The sequence below is a fragment of the Rhipicephalus sanguineus genome, chromosome 3 (assembly GCF_013339695.2).
Source record: "Rhipicephalus sanguineus isolate Rsan-2018 chromosome 3, BIME_Rsan_1.4, whole genome shotgun sequence".
Classification (NCBI taxonomy): Eukaryota; Metazoa; Arthropoda; class Arachnida; order Ixodida; family Ixodidae; genus Rhipicephalus; species Rhipicephalus sanguineus.
Genome location: NC_051178.1, coordinates 177932135 through 177954775, shown reverse-complemented (window position 1 = coordinate 177954775; position 22641 = coordinate 177932135). Strand labels below are relative to the sequence as shown.

The 22641-nt window shown below is 44.5% G+C and overlaps 1 protein-coding gene across 1 annotated transcript in view; it reads left to right on the top strand.

Moving 5' to 3' along the window:
• Nucleotides 1–22413, top strand: part of LOC119387734 (mucin-12) — a 50879-nt gene extending 28466 nt beyond the window's left edge. The window contains exons 16-31 of the mRNA XM_049413626.1: nucleotides 1938–1979; nucleotides 2097–2216; nucleotides 5149–5454; nucleotides 7437–7490; nucleotides 8093–8140; nucleotides 8247–8288; nucleotides 8688–8726; nucleotides 9609–9752; nucleotides 11240–11461; nucleotides 13576–13683; nucleotides 14540–14593; nucleotides 16059–16097; nucleotides 16198–16242; nucleotides 20253–20303; nucleotides 21178–21309; nucleotides 22120–22413. Coding sequence (XP_049269583.1) covers nucleotides 1938–1979; nucleotides 2097–2216; nucleotides 5149–5454; nucleotides 7437–7490; nucleotides 8093–8140; nucleotides 8247–8288; nucleotides 8688–8726; nucleotides 9609–9752; nucleotides 11240–11461; nucleotides 13576–13683; nucleotides 14540–14593; nucleotides 16059–16097; nucleotides 16198–16242; nucleotides 20253–20303; nucleotides 21178–21309; nucleotides 22120–22283 — 1610 coding nt within the window. The 3' untranslated portion in view covers nucleotides 22284–22413. The remainder of the gene's footprint in view (nucleotides 1–1937; nucleotides 1980–2096; nucleotides 2217–5148; nucleotides 5455–7436; nucleotides 7491–8092; nucleotides 8141–8246; nucleotides 8289–8687; nucleotides 8727–9608; nucleotides 9753–11239; nucleotides 11462–13575; nucleotides 13684–14539; nucleotides 14594–16058; nucleotides 16098–16197; nucleotides 16243–20252; nucleotides 20304–21177; nucleotides 21310–22119) is intronic.
• The last annotated feature ends 228 nt before the right edge of the window (nucleotides 22414–22641 follow it).

Genomic DNA, 22641 nt, shown 5'->3' with positions numbered 1-22641 from the left:
GCCGTCGATTTCGTTCTCGCGCAGCGGCAAGCCTCGCTTCTCGGATCGCGGCTTCTTCCTCAGAAGTGCGATTTAGCTTCGGACGACCCATGGCTGCGCATGGTTAGGCGCGAGCTTTACACTAGCTTTTATAACCGCAAAAGCATCACCTGACAGTGGCGGGTTTCACGGCCATTGTTGTGTGGTTGTAAGTAGGTGGCAAGACGCTCTCAGAATGACTACCGCGGTAGATGGCGTGATTGGAAACGGAGTACAAGCAGGTGTATACCTGCTTGTACTCCGCCTATATAGCACGGTATACCTCGCAATTATTTTGGCTGGAACGTGTGACATGACCAGTAACGCCAATTTTGGCGGGAATGTGTCACATGACCAGTGGCGCCACTTTCTGTCGGAAACGTGTCATGCGTTTTTTTTTTTTCTGTGGGAACATGTCACGTGACTTTTAGCTGTGACTTCATGTTACGTGGTGACACGTGACTAACCGTGACGTCGTCGTTAGCGTAGGCCTTCTATCGCTTCGAGGTCTTCACGCAGCCGCCGTTGCCTTTCCCTTCCCTAGTATTCTCTCGTTGTTCTCACTCGGGGTCTTCGCCTCGCCACCGTCGTTTCGCAGCCGTTTGTTGGGCTATAGCTGTTGCTTTGTTTATTTTTAGTGGACCAGTGGTGAGTAGGAAGATTTACCTAAATTCTGTGGTACATACCCGCTTATGATAATGATAGTTTCCTGGTAGGCTGCACAGTCGAACATACTCTAAGATTATGGTAGTTTTCTGCGATCGACTCACAAGAAACGATTTGCTGAACAGATTCGCTGTTAAAAGAGTAACGACAATCTTTGTGAATTACGTCATAGATCGTTTCTCATTGTGAAGTCCATGCGTATCGGTTCATTAAGAATTAGTGATGCTAGGTGTGCACACTTTACGGACAGCAGAAATTCGCGTTAGCTAACATTGACTGAGCGCCTTTGGCGGCACTTTCCTACGCGACGTCGCTCATTGGACAAAATAGTTTTCTCTTCAAAAAGAAGAGTTGTTTTTCAATGCTGCAAATGCCAAATTTTCATGAACTTTCGAACCGGTGTAGCCCTGCAGTGGAACCAGTATACCGGAGTGTATGGAAAGAATGTTCCAGTTATCTATATACTATAGTTAATGGAACATTGAGTGGAGGTAACCCACCAAGGATAAGCATGGATTTCAAACGAAAAGCTTGTTTAATTCAGCTCGGAAACAATTGCAAAATTTTCGCTTATTAACCTCCCTGCCTTTCCTACATTCCTTCTCTCTCTCTCTCTTCGCTTATAATGCGATTCATTTCATAAATTTTAAAAATCATTGTACGAAATTATAGGCTTTCTTATTTTTGAAATCCAGTTCATAAAGGAGGATCTTACGCTCATCTTACACCGCTCTATATATCGGTAGCTTGCATTCGCGAGGTTTGGAAGCCCGAGTAATGCCTAATAACACCTGCCAGTCTGCAATGCTAGCAAATATATTTTTTAGTAAATGCGACAAGCTCCGGGATGTTTTGACACTCCAAAGGAACGAACAACTTATAAAACCCGAAAACTCTGGTCCCAAACGGCTCTTTTAAAAAAAACAATAAACGTTATTACGCTAGAACAGTAAGCACGACCAACTGCCAGTTACTCGTCTTTTGGACGTATTAGTTTTCGTAGCTGCAGTCACTGTCAAGCGGGACTTCAACGATAAGGCTTATAGCGGCTCCAATAAAGTGGCGACGACGGCGCGGCCCTCGCTAAAAGATTTTCCCTTTCTTTCGGCCCACGATTTAGAAACTGCTACTGCTGCATCGTGTGAGAAAGCATAGATAAAGGTTTCCTAAATGCAAGATCCACTTAACTAGAGTACACTCTAACTTAACGTTCTTTTTCTACCCCTTTTTCTTTTCCTTCTTCTTCTCTGTAGTTGCTGAAACCGAAGTGAGCTATCCACCCCAAGCAGGAAAATGTAAGTACAATAGTAGCCGATTAGGCCAAGTTATAGTAGCTCCCCACGCGTGACATTTAGGCATGAGTGCAATTTGAATGTACTGCATCAGTAAACATTGTCACACTGTCTATGTAGCATATGGAGGCCTCTGCTCGGAGATGTGCGTCGGTGAAGTGCTACACGGAACAGCCTCCGTTATGGATAAGATTCGCTTCTCGATCAACAAGTACTGTTCCTGCGATGCCGCGTCTAAGGGTAAGTTCTTTTTTCTTTTTGTTCTTCTGTTTTCGGACGAGAATCGAATTGACTTCGTAGCCTAGCTTCTATAGACTGAGTAGCAAGGCTGGTATAGAGGAACGGTACTATCACAATTATATTACTGTTCGCATTTCGGTAGTGGTCAGAGTGTCCATCACATACAGGCAAGTGTTCGCGAAAAGCTCTTCAGACAGTACTGTCCATAAGGGAACATTTCAACCAGTCCTGACGCCAGACAAATTATTAGCTAGGCGGGCCGGTCACAGCAAACATCATTAATGAGGAGTTTTGTGTATACGAGCTCATAAGCTGAATCCATAGTGCCCAGTAGAGAAAGGCTGAATTCAAATTAACCAGGCCTTGTGGGATAGTAGCGTGAATGATCAGTTCTATGAGGCTCTACTACAGCAAACGGGGCGAGTCCTGAAGGTTATGTAATACAAAGAAGGACATCAAAAAAAGTGTAATTTATTATCATGCGGTTTCACAGCGCAACTAAACTTGCAGCGCTGACATTTTTGACAGCGGGCAAGTAATCGCACAGCCACAAAACACGGCGTAGTAATAAATTAATATAATTTAGCTCACTACTTCTTCCACATATTTTCGAACCGTCTGTATTGGATCCGCCCATTTATTGTTTATTTTCAATTGCAACGTGCTCTTTTTTTTTCTTTTGCTTGCATTCACCTTTCTTTGTGCTTGAATTTCAGCAGAAGCGCGAACGGTGTTGAATGCAGGCACAAACGTGGAGATTAAGTTCATGACTGGCGCAATACATAAACATAGACGTTGCAAATATTTCCCTGTTCATGAGATAAAAAAAGACATGAACGCGGGACTTCGAATCCACCACTTCCACTCCCGCTTTCCCAGTAAACGTCGACCGGACAGTTACCGGGTTACAGCCGCACGACGGCGCTGTAGCCAGGTTGGGACCTCATGAAAGTGACATCACTTCTACACTTCACCGGCATGGCCGAATGCTTACAAGTCCCACCAGTATACCAGCCCAGTTTCTCGCAGCGACGACCAGGAGCATGCGTCTAGAATAGAGGCCCACCGGTGTGCCAACATGTTGCCGAGGTCGAAACCTCTTCTATTTTCCAATCCCTGCTTGGGTGTCTCAAACTTCCCAGTCACGGTATTGGTATGAGGAGAGGGTTTCAGCGCCTTTATATATCGAGCAGTTTTACCAGAGAACGTCGCATGAGCTATTGGCCGAAAATTGACGTGCCCGCACAGAAAACTAACATGATTTGGTTCCACCCGGCAACGTTATACTACAATGGTAGTGTTATGGTGGCTAGAGTAGTGTGCGAAATCACATCCGACAGTCGAGGACAACGCCAGACGCGGTTGGAATCTCGAAGAACGCCTTCCAAGCGAGACAGGCGCGATGATGAAGCGGACGAGGAACTTCAAGCCCGACTGAGTGAAGCAAACGCGTATACAAGCGACTTATAGAGCCGAGGAACGCCTGGCCAGAGCATCGGCTGCGACCGCTTCCCCAACTGAGCCCTGCTGAATCCTCGTGTTCTTTCCCGGCATCTGCGAAATGTCGGTAGGTAGGGCAGAAGTGATTTAGCTCTGTAATGAGCACCATTGCATAGGCGTCAGGCTTTCGTGTGTAACATTGAATTAATTGCTTCACCACGGCCACTCGATAAAAAGAAAATGGTGCGGCCTTTTGCGTCGGCTGAAACACACTAGAACAAGCGAAGGAGAGAAGGGAATTTTCGGGGGCTCGTTTCTTTGTTTGACGCAACCTTAATGTAAACCAGCAGATAATGAAGCCAAGGAAGCTATAGGGGTCGTTAATTGCACTGGTTTAAGTGTACTGTAGTAATTACTATATAAGTGTAACTGAACCTGCAACCTTCGGACCCGAATGTAGGTTCAGTCCCTGCCGGCGGCAACTTGTCTTTTCGTCCACTTTTCTTTCTTCGCATTTGTATCGTAATTGCCACAGTACACTTAAACCAGTAGAATTAGGGACTCCTATAGCTTCCTTGGCTTCGTTATCTGCTGGTTTTCATTACGGGCACAAGCGAGAACACTGAGCTGACAGTTCCGTCTGAGTTGGCGTTAGTTGTGGTGCCGTGCCACGAAACGTAGTGCTCATATCGAGTAAAAAAACAGAAAAAAGGGCACTGCAGCGTGCGCAAGCTCGTTAAAGCTGTAAGTTGACGCTCAATCTCGGCATATGTGAGCATGTCGAAAAAGCTACTTGCTTCCGTGGTGCCTTTGGAAAGCAGAGAGAGAGAAAGTTCTTTAATTAAGAACAGGGAATTCTGCTGGTGTATATGAAGGCGCCTACATACTTCTCTGTATATAAGAGAAGGGGATTGAGGACATAAGGGCCCTAGGAAGAGGAGGGCAGGAAAGAAAGGAAGGATGTGAACGTGGGATGCCACGACTTTCCCTGTGAAACTGAAAGGCGTTAACAGTCAAGATTATAAATTAAGAGATCGTTGCTCCGGATGAAAATAATGCATCCAGGTGAGCATTTAGGATCAAACGGGGGCCTCTCGCCGTTTTCGAGCCGCACAACAGGATGCACCTGTAACTTCAACAAAGTTTCGCTTAACGTTGATTCGAACACGTGGTACTGATTCTGCATGGTATTTTAATGACTCGTCACTAAGGACGAGAAACTAGAGTAAAAAAAAATGGAGTGTGAGTCTTTGCGAAGCGTGGCGTTTGCGCGTGGTCTTCATACCGTATTTACTCGTGTAATTCCAGCACTGTTGTTTAGTGTGGACCTTCAAGGTAAGTGACGGTAGTTGTAGTTAAGGTAAATACTAAACAACGCCTCTTTCTCGCGTTTACTCCTAATCCACTACTGCTATTGTATTTATTATCTTGTAATCGCGACACGTGACACCAATCCCTCCCTTGACTGGCGTTACGTGGCATCCCCCACCAGAGTACGCGAAGGTGATCGTGTTCAGCAAACGACACAGCTGGCACTCCCACGGAGGTTCCTACGGGGAGCTGATGCTGGACGACAAGACCGTCCTGCTGCCTTCCAGCAAGGCTACCCTGAAGGCGATCACGGAGGCCCTTAAGCAGTGCAATAGAGGACACCGGTATCCGGGACCGCAGGCGTACGCGGACGCCGCTTACGCTGGGCCTGCAGGCTGCCCGGACCCTTTCGACGAGTCGTGTCCCCAGTGTGCCAGCGCCGTCAGTGAAGATAGTCTCGCCACAGACTTGTGCACGTCCGAATACGGTAAGTGCGATGCGGGGACAAACTGCGAGAGATTCGTAACTGAACGAGGACAAAGAACACAAAAAGAAAAACACGACGGGCGTCAACTTTTAAATAATTTTATTTCACACTTTGAAAAATAAAATTAGTCGGGCGTCCATTTACAATTAATTTTATTTCACGTTATAAGTGTGACATAAAATTAGTTGGAAGTTGACGCCCGTCCTGTTGTTTTGTGCGTTATTCGTCCTCGTTCACTTTGAGCCGGAAAGTTTATTCTGTTGTGAACTACTACCATCTAGCTCATACCAATATTCTGCGAGAGACGCCCCGCTTACGCGAAAGAACAGTCACGTTTGGGTTTATGAAAAAAAGAAAAAGAAGAAAGGGCCTGTGTATATAATATATACGAAACGTTCCTCTTCGAGTAAAGTTCGAAAGAACAAAAACCGTCCACTAGAGACAGCGAACACAACACAAGAGCGGAGGCCGCCGAAGAATCAGAAAATTGTGTTGTTTCTTTTTTTTTTAACGAAGAAAGGTCTTTGCGAATTCCCAAGAACGTGATACGCGCGGAAACATGGACTCCTCTGGAAGATAGAGAAAGGAGAAAGGGAAGGGGGGGGGGGGGGGGGGGGCAGAATTTGAGAAGATATAGAGGTTCAACGTTTTGTACACATATGTTGCGGATGTGTTATTTGAGATGAAAAAAAAAAAAATCACGCCATATCCACGGAATGAATGATGATAAGTGGGCGCAGCTCGAGAGGGGGAGATCATCGGTAAACCGTAGCTCTCCCGTGAAAGTTAGCCCATTGCATCATTAAAAAAGACGTAAGACTGTGCGTATATTATACAAATCAACTTTTATTTTGTTCTTGTTCGTTTTGTTGTTTTGTTTCTTCGTTTTGTTCTTTTCATTTCTTCGTTGTCATTGTAGCTGGATTGCGAGGTCCCTTCATTATGAAGGCTTTATGGTCCGTGAAATGAAGCGAGAGAGGTCCTTCCTCTGTGACCGGTTTGTAACCACCTAGTCGGGGCCACCTCTAGCTCGTGAGAAGCGCGCGTTCTGGTATGCAGTAGAAGAAGAAGACGACGTTGACGAGTGACGTCAACACGCACGAGAGTCTCACTCGTCAACGTCGTCTCCTTCTTCTCCTGCATACCAGAACGCGCGCTTCTCACGAGCTAGAGGGGGCCCCAACTAGGTGGTTACAAACCGGTCACAGAGGAAGGACAGACCCACGACTTTAGGAGCTTCGCCCCTAAAAAACCAGAGCCAGCGCACGGCTGGTGTTAGTCTTCTATGGTTACATGCACCTCTCCTTCTGTTTGAAATGCTAAGCTTGCTAATCTTTCGCGTTCTTAACCACGATGCATCGTGCACGTTAGCAATAAAAAAGCATTAAAAAAGCATCCTCATTGCCTTTCCAAGAATAAATCATCATCCATGCTGTATGCTGTGTAACATACATACGTTTCACGTTCGTCTAGCTGATGGAGGCAAGCAGGGAAGATTTTGTACGATGAAACCTTCATTTTAATGCGCTCTCTCGGCGTCACTTTTTCAAAGGTGCATTTTCGTCATCTAAGTGACCGTCCATCTGAGATTGCACCACGGTCACACGTTCGTGTTCGGAACTTATAATTGCAAGCCAATACGTCGGGACTCACTATATGAAGCAACATGTCCTGTTCTTTTGTATCTGTATGTCCCAGCGTGCCTTAGGCTAATCTGCGGACTTTAACCCTCGCTAATTAGTTCTAAATCTGGTGAATCTCTATCGCTTCTTCTTACAGTCATAATTCTCATAACTATTCGTACTATTATGTGAAGACTAGTCGCAGGCATAATTACACGGTGATTAAATCGCTTTCGTCGCCTTTATTTCAATAAAACAAGCCCAGAGCAAACGACATTTCAACGTGTTTTCGGCCTTTTATCGGGCGTGACAGTATGTCATTGAACGACCGTCACTGCATTTTTTAACGTCTCTTTACAGCCTCGGTCGTCGCAATTGGACTCGACTACAAGAAGATGGCTGTCTATAAGAACGGTAACAATTCCATTTGCAGTGTCTGCGCTGGATAACACAGAAGCCGAGCGTTTATTCTCTACAGACTTGCCTAATTACTTGCTTCTAGCTTGTCTTCATAGTCGTCGCGACCAATTCAGGCGTGATTTAGAAGCTTATCAAGAGAAATTAGTATTAATTGTTAAGCAATGCTTGACCCGACAGATACGACAAAACTAAAAGGGTTCACCTTGCGAAACAATTGCCCCAGCTAAAAATTTGGAACTTGATTTACAAGAGAATATTTATTTACTTGATAACCTTGTAAATGCTGGAGAAGTTTTTCCGTAACAGTTGTTTTTCATATAGGAAGACAGAAATGACACGAGAAAACAGTAAATTGTTTCAAATACGCATGTATACGATGATCAGCATATTTAATTAATTAAATTACCAGTCTTACTGTAGCCTTCTTCATGTTAGTTCTGAACAGAAAAAAATATATATAGGGAGAGACAGTGACATGCTACTCCAGCAGAAATGTCTCAGTATTTTTCGAAAGCCGCACTGATTATTTTTAACTACTCCCGTTTTTTCTTATCTTCTTTTTATACAGTGCTTTTAACTCCCTTCCTTTCCCACAGGGCGGTTCACATGGAAACAAGCTTATCTCCCCGACATTCAAGTGAACGGTGAGCACGTGCATCTTTGTCGAACTGTTCGTCAGCGACGATGAATTAGAGCGGAATGCGCCGAAGACGCAAACCTCGTAACCTTACATTCCATGCTATATTTCAGAAGAAACTGCCTTCAGTACCAACCTAAGTGTTGTCATCAAAGGTGCGTTCTTGACTACTGTCCTTTATGGCTTTTTTTTTTCTTTTCTTTAGTAAGCTCTTTTGTTTTAGTTCAGTAAATTTTGCCAAATATACGACGCGAGAATGAAAGTTGGACGAGTTGGTGATGCATTATGGGAAAAAAAACAGCGTGCAAACGGACGGGACGGAGAAAGGTAACACGACGCAAGCGCGAATGTACGACTTCTGAGCGTAATCGTGCAAATGGACGGACTCGGTACGTTTCTGCCTGCACTGATAGGACAGCTGGCGGACTCGCTTAAGCCTACGGCTCGCATCGCGGTAGGTCTTAATACTGAATGCTATGGTGTTGCAAAGAAACACGAATGTTTAATGCCATTTACGCCGCCTGATAACTCATATTGATTGTCTCTCCCAACAGTTAATGCAACGCCCCCCGAAACCGCGCTAGCCAAACCAGGTAAGTAATCAAATTAGGAAAATTATAGCGCGCATTGCCTAAACTGTCTTGGTCTGTGTATAAATAATATTACTTGGATCTTCATCAATCTGTAAGCAAAAGTTACTTTAATAGAAGGCCTCTTTTGTAAAGCTTTTCATCCCAACAAAAACGTGTAAGAAAGAAGAGCTTGAGCTTTTGTAACAGTTTTCACAGAATTAACAAATAATTTCACATCAGCGAACGTCTATCACTAAATCTACGTCACATCCGTAATGCAGCAATCAATACAGACGGGTCACTTTTAAAATTTAAAACAAGCCTTTCCTCCATACAAATTAGCACACTGCTTTACGCGAGGCAGTTATTTTATGAAAAGAATGCACTTATTAGTCGTCACCGTAACAAACTTGAGAGAACTAGTTAGCTCCAAGAACATAAGAATAAGGAATCAGAAGAACGTACGAACCCTTCATTCACCTGCTGGCTTGAAAGGTCATATTGGTACATCACACACACACACACACACACACACACACACACACACACACACACACACACACACACACACACACACACACACACACACACACACACACACACACACACACACACACACACACACACACACACACACACACACACACACACACACACACACACACACACCACACACACACACACACACACACACACACACACACACACACACACACACACACACACACACACACACACACACACACACACACACACACACACACACACACACACACTATATATATATATATAATGCCACAAATAGCCTGGGAAATGCTATAGAACGGCCCCCTATACGATGTTTTTTTACCGTGATCACAGACGTGCAACGCGGTGCTTCACAACCTCACGAAATGTACGCAGAGGCCGACAGCCTGACGGACTCGTGCCTGACGTACACAGTCAAGGCACTGTACAACGTGAGCCACGGCTCGGACCCCGTCGCGGACTCGTACGACCTGCAGCTCTTCCTGAACAAGCAGTGCCCATGCCAGCAACTCAAGAGCCGTGCGTATCTTCCTCCCTCTCTTCCTCCATCTCGCTCTTACTCCACAGCTGCTCTTTCACGTGATGTCTCCAAAGTTCACACGCATTCACATCTACTAACTTAACGATTTCTGGCGTATGTTCGATACAAAGATGTTAAACTCCTATTAGCGGATGCTGGTTCCCAGTAAGCTTTAAAAATATGCGCCGGGCATCATTGTAGCAGGGGTATACATTTCCAATAATAGATAGCTTTGCACGAACTCCCTTGCCTAAACTGTAGCAGTGGACGTCCGACTTAATTAAGCGAAACACCTCAGACTATCAGCCCGTGAGGTTTAAGCATACACGCTTCTCGCTAATGAGTTAGCGAACGTGTTATGTCATAACCTGCGCAATGCATAAACATGGACGTTTCTTCCCGATTTCCGGAATCGTGAGAGGAAAAAAAAAGAAATGACAGTCATGAACGTAGGACTACAAATCCACCACTTCCACTCCCGCTTTCCCAGTAAACGTCGACCGGACAGTTACCGGGTTACGGCCGTATGATGGTGCGGTAGCCACTGTGTGGCCTCCTGGAAGTGATATCACTTGTACATTTCACTGCCATGGCCTAATGCTCACAAGTCCCACCGATATACCGGTCCAGTTCCTCGGAACGACAACCAGGGACAACCTGTCTAGAATACAGGCCCACCAGTGTGCCAACATGTTGCCGTGGTTGAAGCCCTCTACCTTCCAATCCCTGGTTGGTTGTCTCGAACCACCCAGTCAAGGTATTGGTAGTAGAAGAGGGTTTGAGCGCCTTTATATATCGAGCAGTTTCAGTAGAGAACGTTGCAGGATTGAAGTGTATGCGCGATAAAGATTACAGACGGTTGGGCTCCACCAGGCAACATTGTAGTACTACTGTAGTGCAGCTGAACCTCGTTATATTAAACCCTGGTATAGGGAACTATCGGTTATAGCGAACTAAATACGTACTTCGGTTGGTCAAGCTTCATTTCAGTGGCATTTATTCTTTTTATAACTAAACCGAAAACGCGACAGCCGCCACGATATCAGCTGTAATGAAGAAATATTTGGTTCCCACGAGGATCAAAACTCCAAAGGGGGCATAAAGAGCACAATAGATATTCAAAGACAATTAACAAGCACTTTTTTTAATGTAGTTGTGAAATTGAAAAATTTTGCTTTTTTAGAAGCGATGAAAAATATTGGAGGCTTGAAACATGGAAAGATAAAGAAATCATACGTGATAACGTCGAGGAAATTACAGTTTAAATTAAGTTGGAGTTTTACGTGTCAAAGCTCCAATTTGGTAGAGTACTATAAGGCGAAAAGAAAATGGCGATGCGCTCGCGCACCACCGCTGCCAGTTCTAAACGTCATCCTTTTGTCGTCTTCCGCTTCATCAGCCTTCACATCCAAATAGCTGACGATGATGCACGGTACCAGTTTCTTTTTGACTATATGGTGCTACCGTTCATTCTGCCCTTCCGCAGAGTTGCCTGGTTACGCGCTGCTCGTAGTCGACAAGCAGTCGAAGCTCTCGGACGGAGTTCTGCAGCTCGGATCAGGAGCCAAGCTGCATCCGCTTCCCTACGGCACGCACGTACTGCCACCATGCTCTGCCGAAGGCGACGCCATAAATCCAAGAAGCGATCCTGGCCCGGAGACCAAACTGCCGCTGCCGGAACTCGAGATATCAGTGGAGGACGGTGAAAGTAAGTGGTACATTAATATAACTTTTAATTGCTCAATTCTACAATGAACAAATCATGCAGAAATAATGGAAGCGTATTGCCTATGTAACGGAATAGCCTTGTAACAAAATTCGTTGCTGGGCTACTTGGTTCATAACCTTAAATACTGGATAGTGCGGATTCGACGCAGGACATAGAGAGAACACTGGTGCACGCGACAAGCGCTTGTCCTGTGCATCAGTGTTCTTTCTATGTGCTGAGCGGGTCTGAGAACTGGCTAACTTCCCTGTCCTTCCGTTTTTCTTTTCCTCCTCCTCTATGTCCTGTATCGAATCCGCGCAGCCCAGTATCTAAGAATAGCCTTATGCCTATGCAGCATACTGCAGATCCGAAATACGTCGGACGAACGAGACAACGAGACAGTTGAGATAGCATGCCTAAGTGAAAGCAATCATTTCTAGGAGATCAATCAGAGATTTTAGTTTTTCACTTAAAAGACTTTATTTATTAAAAGACTTTATTTCCCCGTGTGTGTGTGTGTGTGTGTGTGTGTGTGTGTGTGTGTGTGTGTGTGTGTGTGTGTGTGTGTGTGTGTGTGTGTGTGTGTGTGTGTGTGTGTGTGTGCGTGTGTGCGTGTGTGCGTGCGTGTGTGCGTGTGTGTGTGTGTGTGCGTGCGTGCGTGCGTGCGTGTACTGCCGCTAGGAAGTAGGTGTAATGAAAGGGCTTTACCTAGACTATGTAACATCAACAGACTCCTATTTAGAACGCAGTAGAAATTGGCAGCTTCAGTACCAGCTTCAGTACTGTTATGCCTGTCAATCTGGCTTCACCGCATTAATACCATAGTTGAGGTGAAGCAGTTGCGTTGCTTGTGCAGGGACAAACGACTTGACATTGCATTGCCTCGTGAGGAAAAAAAGGCGTTACACGTCTAAACTTGATACACGTTATTCTAACGTATATAGAGATTGTGCATTGCGAGCCCGAGCGTATTCTCTGCTATAATAAAACGCTTGCTTGAATTTTAAACTGGCAGCGTTTTATGAAGTGCGATTGCTAAAACAAAAGCTTCATAATAATTTTTCAGTAAGTGGTGGGAAATACAGTGGTGATATCGTGCATTTTATAATAATCTTCTTAGTGGCACTCTTGTTTCTCTTCCAATCACTTCCGGTCGAGCACGTACTTCCGGTTTGCCGAATATTGAGAAAGGGTGTTTTTAAAGAATGTTACTGGTACGAAATCCATGTTTCTGGTTCAAGTTAACAGTTATAATGGATACATATAATATCGTAGCATAAGTTTGCTTAAGATAACGGCCAATTAAGTGCCAGAATAATTAACGAAAGTTAATTGACTGAGTCCATTGAACAAGCAGACGGTTTTCTTGTGAGCGACTGGGATCGTTGCGGCACCTGGCAGAGCGGATCTCAACCACACACTTCTTTCAACGTGACCTCTGAGATCTGCTTCGGCAGTGCGACAAAATGCAATTAACCCAAGGAATACACAAGGGCACACGAAGGCCGAGGTGCGAATGTCGCTATCACGCACCTAAGTGAAGGCTCAGGGTTGGCTCAATTTTTTTTTTTTTTGAGGACGATAGTCTTTCTTGGGATACTTGAATGCAGAAATTTTGGTCTGTCTGTCTGTCTGTCTGTCTGTCTGTCTGTCTGTCTGTCTGTCTGTCTGTCTGTCTGTCTGTCTGTCTGTCTGTCTGTCTGTCTGTCTGTCTGTCTGTCTGTCACGCGATTCACGATTCAGCCACCCGGTCAAAGTTTAAGCACTTGCTGAACACCCAGCCATCTTGAACTGGTAGCCGCCTTCATACTTGTGAACACTGTCGATCAAAAAGCAAATATCATGCATATCTGAGGAGCAACATCAATACGTAAGTATTAGGTGGTGTGTTACTTTACTAGAAAATACATAGATACGTCATTCTAAAGACCCTAGTGTTTCATAGGCTGCGTTGAAAATGCGACGATATGAGCGAGATGCGGCGATTCAACATAGAGGAGGAGGACTCACGTAGTACGGCCGGCAGAAGACTCTCTGACTATCGTCTTTCGACGACATTTGCAGCGAAGCACGCATATACGCGGCCAATCTTTTTTTTTTAATCACGTGTGCAGCTGACGCGGAACCCTGCCCGGAGAACGTCCAGACCACTTGTCCAGTGTGCATCAACGCCTCCGAAGAGCCGGCTGCTATCGCTACGCAGTACTGCAAGTCAGAATACGGTCAGTATGACTGCAACCTTCATCGCTATGGAGCGCCTTCTCTCTCACACTTTCATTTATTTGTGTTCATAGTAGAAAATAATGAAATATACACGTGTTTAAACGCGCAGCTAATTTCCTCGGGTCAGTCGACCGCGATAAACACTGCAATAAACTTCACGTAAGCGCGTTGTCAGCCTCACAAGAAGATATTCTAGTTGTAAACCGCGGAGGAAACTAAGCGCCAAGGTGCTCACCCAGGAAAGTCCCGTAGTGCGATGCAAAACAATAATTTTGCGTGGCAAAAATGCCTCTCTGGCGGGCTATATTGGCTGTGACATATATTCACACTGCAATCATAATGAGTTATGAACCTAACAGACTGTAAAAATGAAAGAAGGCATGGAACGGATTACCTAATTTTGCTTAATCGAAGTAACCAACTCATTAAGAAAGAAAATGAAAGCGTGAGAAAAAAACTACTGTCACTTCCTTTTCTTTTTTTTTCTCCTTTTTTTTTTGAACATGCCATAATTCTATTAAAGAAGCATTAGGCAATTTTTCCATGCTTTCGTTGGTTCTCATTGTCTGTTGGCCTTATGATGATCGTGATTAAAAATTGAGCTTTGTCTTACCCTTCCCTACATATCAAATCAAATCGAACGTGTGAATACGTGGTCGGTCACGGTATGAATGTGCGGTTAGCCATTAGGCATCGGAGTGTCACGTCAGTGTGAGCATCTTGAGACCAAACAATTATCGTAGCAATTAAAGCCCGTGAAGTTACGAGCACGTGTTAAGACGTGAAACGTGCCTTCGAGAAAGACACGCTTTTTTGAAGTGCGCGCTTCATTTTGTCTCCCGCTCTCTCCGGCAGCTGCCGTCGTGAGCATTCCGGACGACGCCTTCACCGCCAGCACCGACGACTCCGGTGAGTGGTTGCGCTTTCCCCGAGATGTACTCGCACCAAATCAAGAACGCTGGTTTCAACACGCAGCAGATTATAAATATTTGTCAAAATTTGATCTGATGATACTTTAATTTAATGACAATTACAATATATGTCGCTCGTACCAATAGCTATCTAATAACTCTCAGTTCTGTTAAAATTCGTTTAGTATAAATAAAGACCGTACTACTCAGAGTTTAAAGAAAGCTTGCAGGCATGTGTAAGAACGCGTGCGTAAGAACAACTCATCCGTGCCTGCTTACAGACTGTGCAAATAGATAGAGGTCACGTTAAACGGCATACACTCTTTTACTACCTTTTTTGGAGTAGGAATATTAGGTCCTTAAGTAGAAAGGGTGGGGCATGAATGATAACGCCGGTTTTTCTTGCGCATATTATGCGGACTTGTGCGTATGCATATGCATGTAGCTGTATATTGGACAACAAAAATATCATATGGACGCCCGCAGCTTTTTTGGGGTGGCTTGGTCCGTAGTTCCAACGTTTTCCTCGATCGAACGCTTGAAACTTCTAATGCAATTGAATAAGTGAAAGCATTATAGCGTGTAAGTACATCATTTTTTTGTGTTGTTCTAGTTGTTGCATTCCTAAATAATTCGTTGCATATTGTGATCTAATAACTCTAACGCTAATTTATTTAAGGCACTTATATAATACATAAAAACACTGTATTTGTGCTCGGTTCTCCATTTAGCGTAACTAGTTGAAGAAGGCACGCTTGTGCCTACATATTGATTGTTCGTTTTTAGAGTGAGTTTGCAGTAAGCGTTATTCAGCTTTGTAAAGCGGTGGTTTCTAAGTGGAATAATAATTTGGAAAGGCTCAGAGCGTTTTTCTTTTTTTTTCTACGAATATTGTTATTTGTGCTCGTGAGTACACATGAGTCGAATTTTTCTACCCGCTCTATGTTTTAAAGTTTTCGTATGATCGTTTGATCACCGAGAACTTGTGACCCACGTAGCAAAAAAATAATATTAAAACAACAACAACAAAAATTGCTGAAGCTGTCGTAGGGCCAACGTAGAGAGTGCCAGCTTATTCATAAGAGTGCGAGCGCTGAATTTCATACGATATTTTTTTTAGTAGGGGATACCTGAGAACGGAGGAATTTATTACGCCTCAGTAAAAGTATTCAGCTAACGTCAATCAGCTCTATCAACTCATCTTAAAAACACATAACTACCTCGAATTTATTTATGAAGCGTTCAAATACGTTAAGCACGCAACACTTCGAAACTTATTGCTGTCATATCGGTTTCGTGAAGACTCTGACTTATCACGATATATCGAAAACCGAGTTTCGGGAAATTCTTGAGAAACACATAATTCACATCGTTCAGGGAAAAAATGGAATATTTTTCTTCAAACCTCCGTCAAGCTTTAATGACTAAAACAGCTTTCCTTGCACCAACTTTTCTGTTCACAGCAATACAGCCTTGGTGGGCACCCAAACTGAGCCTTTCAAGTAAGTTTTCTTTCTGTATTTTTTTTCTTTAATTTGAACCAATAATGCCCCAAAAAACTAAACTTTTACAATGCTGTCTTTTTTCTTTCTTTAATTACAGCCGTTTCTCATGGATCCAGTGCTCAGGTTAACGTGGACGTGAAACGTAAGTTCTTTCAATTCTCCTTCGTGTGCTTTTTTTGTCGGCAACCAAACATTATCTAGCGTTCTCGTGTGCCTGCAGGATAATTCAAGCAGCGACGATGAGAAGAAAATGAAGTCTAGAAACGGTGTTTGCTTTGCAAGCTCCAGTTTGAGTTGTTCTGTTCTGTTCTGTTTTAACTGGCTTGCTGTGGAGAGGTTAACGTTTATATTACCTCGGCTACTCCATTTCTAGAAGTACTGCAGCGAAAAAAGAAAAAAAGATGCGGTTACCCAAAATAAAAAATGAGCAACTAAAGGAAAAAAACATATAGCTAACTGAAGTAAGATAAAAAACATAACATGGTAATGTACAGTTCGCTTGCCGGAGTTCACATTGCAAGAAAGCGTCCACACGCACACATTTCTAGTTCTGCCCACAGTATACGAACTGACACATCATTCCGTATATAGCAACACATAGCTGTTCATCACAAGCGCTTTCATAGAAAGTAACACTGTTCCAAGCTGCGTTGCCGGATGGTCGTGCCGGATGGTCGTGGCATCTGTAGTAGCCCTGTTTGTATTGCTAAGCGGTCACTCGAGCTATAAGAATGGCAACTCAGCCATAGTGAGTACCAATGCTGCTCTTGAATCTGTCAGTCACCTGTCACTGCACGTGGCTCCGGCCTGTGATGTTCCGAAGAAATACAGCACTGCCATGTCGCGGCGCTTATAGATGGCGCAGCGTATCCTTAGGATGAAGCGCGAAAAAAGGAGCGCGGCTGCATTTCACGTTTTATACATGGCGCGTTTCCGCAGTGGCACTGCGGCACAACGCCACATCGCCTAATCGCATTAGCGTCAACATTCATCGTGTGGTGCAAATTGTGCCGAAATTTTTTCTGCTCTACTTCGTCATTCGGGTGCACGCAAGTCTCCTAAGTCCCTGTCTACCTCGCAAAAATAGGAAAAAGAAGAGAAAAGCTCACGCCAGGTCGGAGCAATAGAGCTGCCCTGAATTAGGAGCGATAAAGTGCCAAGGAAGTAAAGACTGTTCTTAAACGAGGCGAAAGAGCCGCGCTGAACAGATAGCGATTCCAGAAGGTGCGCGGATGGTTCGCAAGGAAGTGACGGTTATTCTTTTCAATTATCTGTGAGATACTGGCCTAAATGACACTTGGTAAACAAAATACTGGAAAGAGAAGCACGGGCAGAGCAATTGCCGGTCAGGTCGGCCCTGCTAAAACCGCCTGTAGCAACACCACCACCACCATCACCACCGAAAATTATAGTTAACTGTGATAGCCATGCACGACGCTTCGAATGTCACGAGTCGAGACAGCGTCTGTAGTTAACACCAGGTGTGTGCCTAGGCTGTGAAGCGCAAGCAAGAAACTCGGGCGTTGGCTTCATGAGACACCGCCGGATAAGGAGTGCTGATAAGCTACACCCGTCTGTCGCAACGAGTGCCGGCGAGTAAAGAAGACGAAGGTGAAGAAGGAGGGGCAGGAATCTCCGTATGGGTTGCGTGTCTAAGTGATAAGAGCTCTCTACGGTGGTTATAAATGTTGCAAACAAACAATAGTACGAGTATATAGGGGCAGAATGGGCACCACGCGTAGGCGTGGTGCTCGCTCCGCTTCTCGACTGACCGCACGCACAACACCGCTGATGATGATGATGATGATGATGATGATGATGATGATGATGATGATGATGATGATGATGATGATGATGATGATGATGATGATGATGATGATGATGATGATGATGATAGGTACCTCCGTTGCGTCGCACACCTGTTTGTGCGAGTTCCGATTCCGCTTACTGTGGCGATTCCTATAAAGACACGTTGACGATCTTAGCATTTATTGAAGACTCGGGCTTGCCGTGCAACACAACAGTTGCAAAGATGAACAATCCTTGAACACGGGGTGGGCCAACGTTTCGACAGGTGGCCTTGCCTTTTTGAAGACAGCAACTGCCTTGAAGAAGACGTTGCACTTGTCAAAATTCTGGCTCCGGCGACATCCCATCTTCAAGGATTCTTCATCTCTTTAAGCTTCCATCTGCCCCTGAACCTCTGCCTTGCTTGGATTACAACAGTTGCAAGCACAGGTCGGCAAACCCGCTGATGAGTCGATTCAGTCGGACTCACTCAGACTCAGGACGAATTGGCGTACAAGTTGGAAACACCTGCTTCTGGCTCTATTTTCGCGGACTTTTGAACACAGGAATTCGGTACATAGTGCAACACTCGCAATAGCCAAGAAAAACTACAGTGAGCGGTCCACAGGTCGCAGAATGTGCCTCATCTTCTGCAGCCTACGAAAGAAATAGTTTCGTTCATGATTGATCCATCACCGCCGTGATCTCTGCCACATTTTCTGTTGCAGAGCATTCGCGATGAGCTTAAAAATGAAATCTACACAACTAGCAACTGCCGAAATACAATGCACGGCCATCGGAATTGTGTGTATGTTACCACTGTGGAGTCACAGTCCTGCTCGTCTGCTGTACGGCTGGTCATAAACACTGAAGTGCTTTGTCACCTACGCTGCACTTAACACATTTGTGATGCTGTCAAGATGGTGGCAACAGTGTGTTCCTGGAGGCCTTGTACCCACACTCGCAGAAGCTTATGATGTAGATATTTAGCTTTGGATACATCAAGCTACAGTGTCTTCTTCAAGGAACAGCGTAAGAAACGACAGGACATACAGAAGACGCACGCTTGCGCTCTTCATTGAAGTACAACCAACAAACCTAACTATCCGCACTTTTGGTACTGTGTCTTCGTTATGATTAAGTGCAGCTCCACCAAGTCGTGCACCTGTCAACCAGAAGAAGATATATATATATATATATATATATATATATATATATATATAATATATATATATATATATATATATATATATATATATATATATATATATATATATATATATATATATATATATATATATATTGTCAGTGAAGTTTACTTGTATTCACGCGTTCTAGCCAGCTGGTCAGCCTTAGGATAAGCAAAAATACAAGTAAAGAAAAGGGAAGACTTATTACCCCGACGTGAAGACTGACAGAATGTTCCGAAGACGCACCGGAAACTTGTCGAGCCGGTGTTCACCAGTGTCTACCAGTGTTTACCCTGTATTGTTTACCTGGCTAGCCAGTAGTGTTTACCCGGCTAGCCACAATTCGTTCGTTCCCCCAGTTCCGGCGCCGTTTCCCCGCAGTCTTGATGACGCTGCATTTTTTGTCGATGTGCATGTGTTTACCAAAGTAGCGCGAAAATGCTGCAAAAGTAAAAAGAAAAAAAGAACCGATTTGCTTTGTCGTCATGAGCTGCGGAAAACCGGCAGCACTTGAGGCATATATCTTTATCTGATATACATAGACGGGACTTGGGTGCTGTCCACTCTGAGTGCAACGCGACAACACTTCTAAGGTCAGATAACTCGCCGCCGGTGGGCTGACTCACAGCGGCGCGCCCTACTTGCACATTCATTTGAAGGGTCTGTTCTGGCGCACTACAGGGTTTCAGCTAAAACGGCAACTCTTCACTCAAAAAGCCGTACATGTTGATACCTCGGCCGTCCGCTTATCACTAGTGCTGCGTCTTCAACGATCAATCAACGAACGTACCAATGATGGAAAAGGAAATTACGGACACTGAGTGCTCTCTGGTATCACCTGAATTGACAAACAATTTAAAAAGTGCGTGAGAACGTTTATGATATGTGTAATCAGCAGCTCACTATGTCGATGCATGTAAAAACTGACCGCGAACAACGCGCTGTTCTGCCCAATTTCTAGATTTAATTCCACTGTTGGCCTTGTTATAGATTGCACACCATGTGCAACGTAAATTACTTATCACATGCACGTCGCTTACAGATCTGTTCACACGTGTCTTGTGTCGGCGTTTCTTGCGTCAGCTCGAAGACATTAGATAGAAACAATCACTTTCTTTTCTTTCTTTTTTTCTGCTGGTTACATAATGCAGTTGCTTTTTCTTGCTTCTTACAGCCAAGGCACGGTACCAATTCCCTCAAACAGACCGAACCGTTGGTCATGCAGGTGAGGATGCGGGAAGCTTGTTCTTCTTCGAGCGCTCTGAAAAGTTCGACCACTTTACTGTGTCTTTGTAAAACACCCCTGACTGAAATGAAAGCATGTTTTGTATTTTACCTCTGAACCAGTGAATTGTTCCGCGAATTTGCTTTCAGCTATTTGCTTCACGGCACATGTTAGATGAGCGTATAATGTCATACACAGTAGTTTCTCCCAAGTTTTCCTGTTACTTTTGAAGTGCTACAAAAGCTGTATATTTTGTTTTTGCCCAGGTAGCGTTTTGAGTATTTATAGAAGGTACGAAACCCCTCGGTAAATACATGTATGGTTGTATTGATTTTGTAAGTGCTTTCAATTTTGAGAATGTTGGGGGGCATCAGTAATATCGAAGAACCAGTGCATTTCTTCGAAGAATGAAGCACAGCCGAACAGCGCGCCATTGCAACGCCGTCAGTATTTCTAAATCTGTTTCTACTGCGGTTTTTCCGCGCTTACCAACACCCGGCAGCTCAGGTTTGAATGCGCAGCGAAAAATACAGCTGCTTCAAAAACCCATGACATGCGCAAGGTATCGGTCGGAGCAGTGACGGTTGTGCGTTCATCATCGAGATGTTCAAATATCCTAATATTTTACATTTAACTTAAGCTGACTTATACAAAGCCACTTCCTAATTTCTTCTGACCAATTTCTACATGGCACATGTCTCAAAACATGACTCCTTGCTGTTAGCTGAGTTAGTGTTGCTATAGTGACTGAGTGCGGATGTGAGTATGAATGCGGATAAAATCAAATGACCGTGCATGTTGGTGCATTGGTGAAGGTGAATGAATCACTGAAGAATGGTTGTCGCCTAACTTTTCCGAGCTGCGCTCGTTGCAGACGAGAAGCGCCAGTGTCGCTCGGGCAAGCTGCACGTGAAGCAACAGATCACGTCTGATCACGAGGGAGAGCCCACGGACGCCGTCAAGTTCACCATCATGAGTTCCTGCAAGTGTGCCTTCCTGGAACAGCGTAAGTATAGAATATACCTACCCTCGTTTGTTGTTCTCAGCTGTATATATGAAAATGACGTCTGTGCATGTTGACGATGCCGGTTATTTTTTCCGACGTTACGGTTGTCATCATGCGTATGAAAAGGATGTCAGCAAAGATCATACAAGCTTAGCGACATCTCTTCCAAGGTCCACGCATGCTGTCATTTTCATTTCAATTTCTCTAAACAGCAATGTCGTATTGCTTTCGTGCGGTTCTCTTCCATTCGAACTTATAATGGCACTCTAACAATTACAGCGGCTGTTACTCGCTTTGCGCAGCTCGTAATTTTCTGTTTATTTCTTCATACAAGACACATCGCACGGCAGGTTCCTGTTTATCCTCCTTTCGGACCTTTTCGATAAAAATAAATAATAAGTGTGCGGTGATGAGATACAAGTCAGGACCCTCCAGCGGCAATCTCTTAATCATCTGCCGGATTCGAACGCACTAACCTCTGATTATCTGGAGGCGCAGTTGAGTTGGCTGGGTGACAGTGCCTCCTATAGGTGTTTCAGGTGCGATATCCCCGTACCACCTTAATAATTTGAGCCTCCTATGACCTCGAAGTGTCCGCGATATGAAGGGTTTGCTGATTTTTAATGGTATATGCAGGACCGATAAAAACTACTAACCTTTCAATGCTGTCAGATGCATTTCTATCCCTGTCAGTGCTTCGACTTCAGAGCGAAACTGCGACTTTCTTCGTTATAATCCAAGTTTTAGCTACATACACGAGCGCTTCTTTATCTATGATTCATTTCTTATGTATCTGTGTTCCTTGTGCAGCGACTCAATTCGCCGTGCTGGCAAGCAAGCTGGCGCCTAAAAGCGACGAGCCGCTCCATCTGAGCGAAGACGTGACGCTCATCAGTCTGCCGCTGGGCAAGACAGAGCTGCCCAAGTGCGTGCGGGCCCAGCCTACCCGCAAGCCCTTCTGGAGGATCTGGTGATCACGTTCACCGGAGACATGCGCCACGCGGCTCTGTGAGCTTTCTCCGTGCGAATCCAGAGGTGGCGTCGCATGTGCCATGGAATGCGGCCGCTGCGCCCTAGAGAATAAAGTGCCTTACTTGAACGACAGCGCAGGCTTTACGTCTTTCAACACTGGTATTCATTTATCTAACCTCGTCATGATCTATCTATCTATCTATCTATCTATCTATCTATCTATCTATCTATCTATCTATCTATCTATCTATCTATCTATCTATCTATCTATCTATCTATCTATCTATCTATCTATCTATCTATCTATCTATCTATCTATCTATCTATCTATCTATCTATCTATCTATCTATCTATCTATC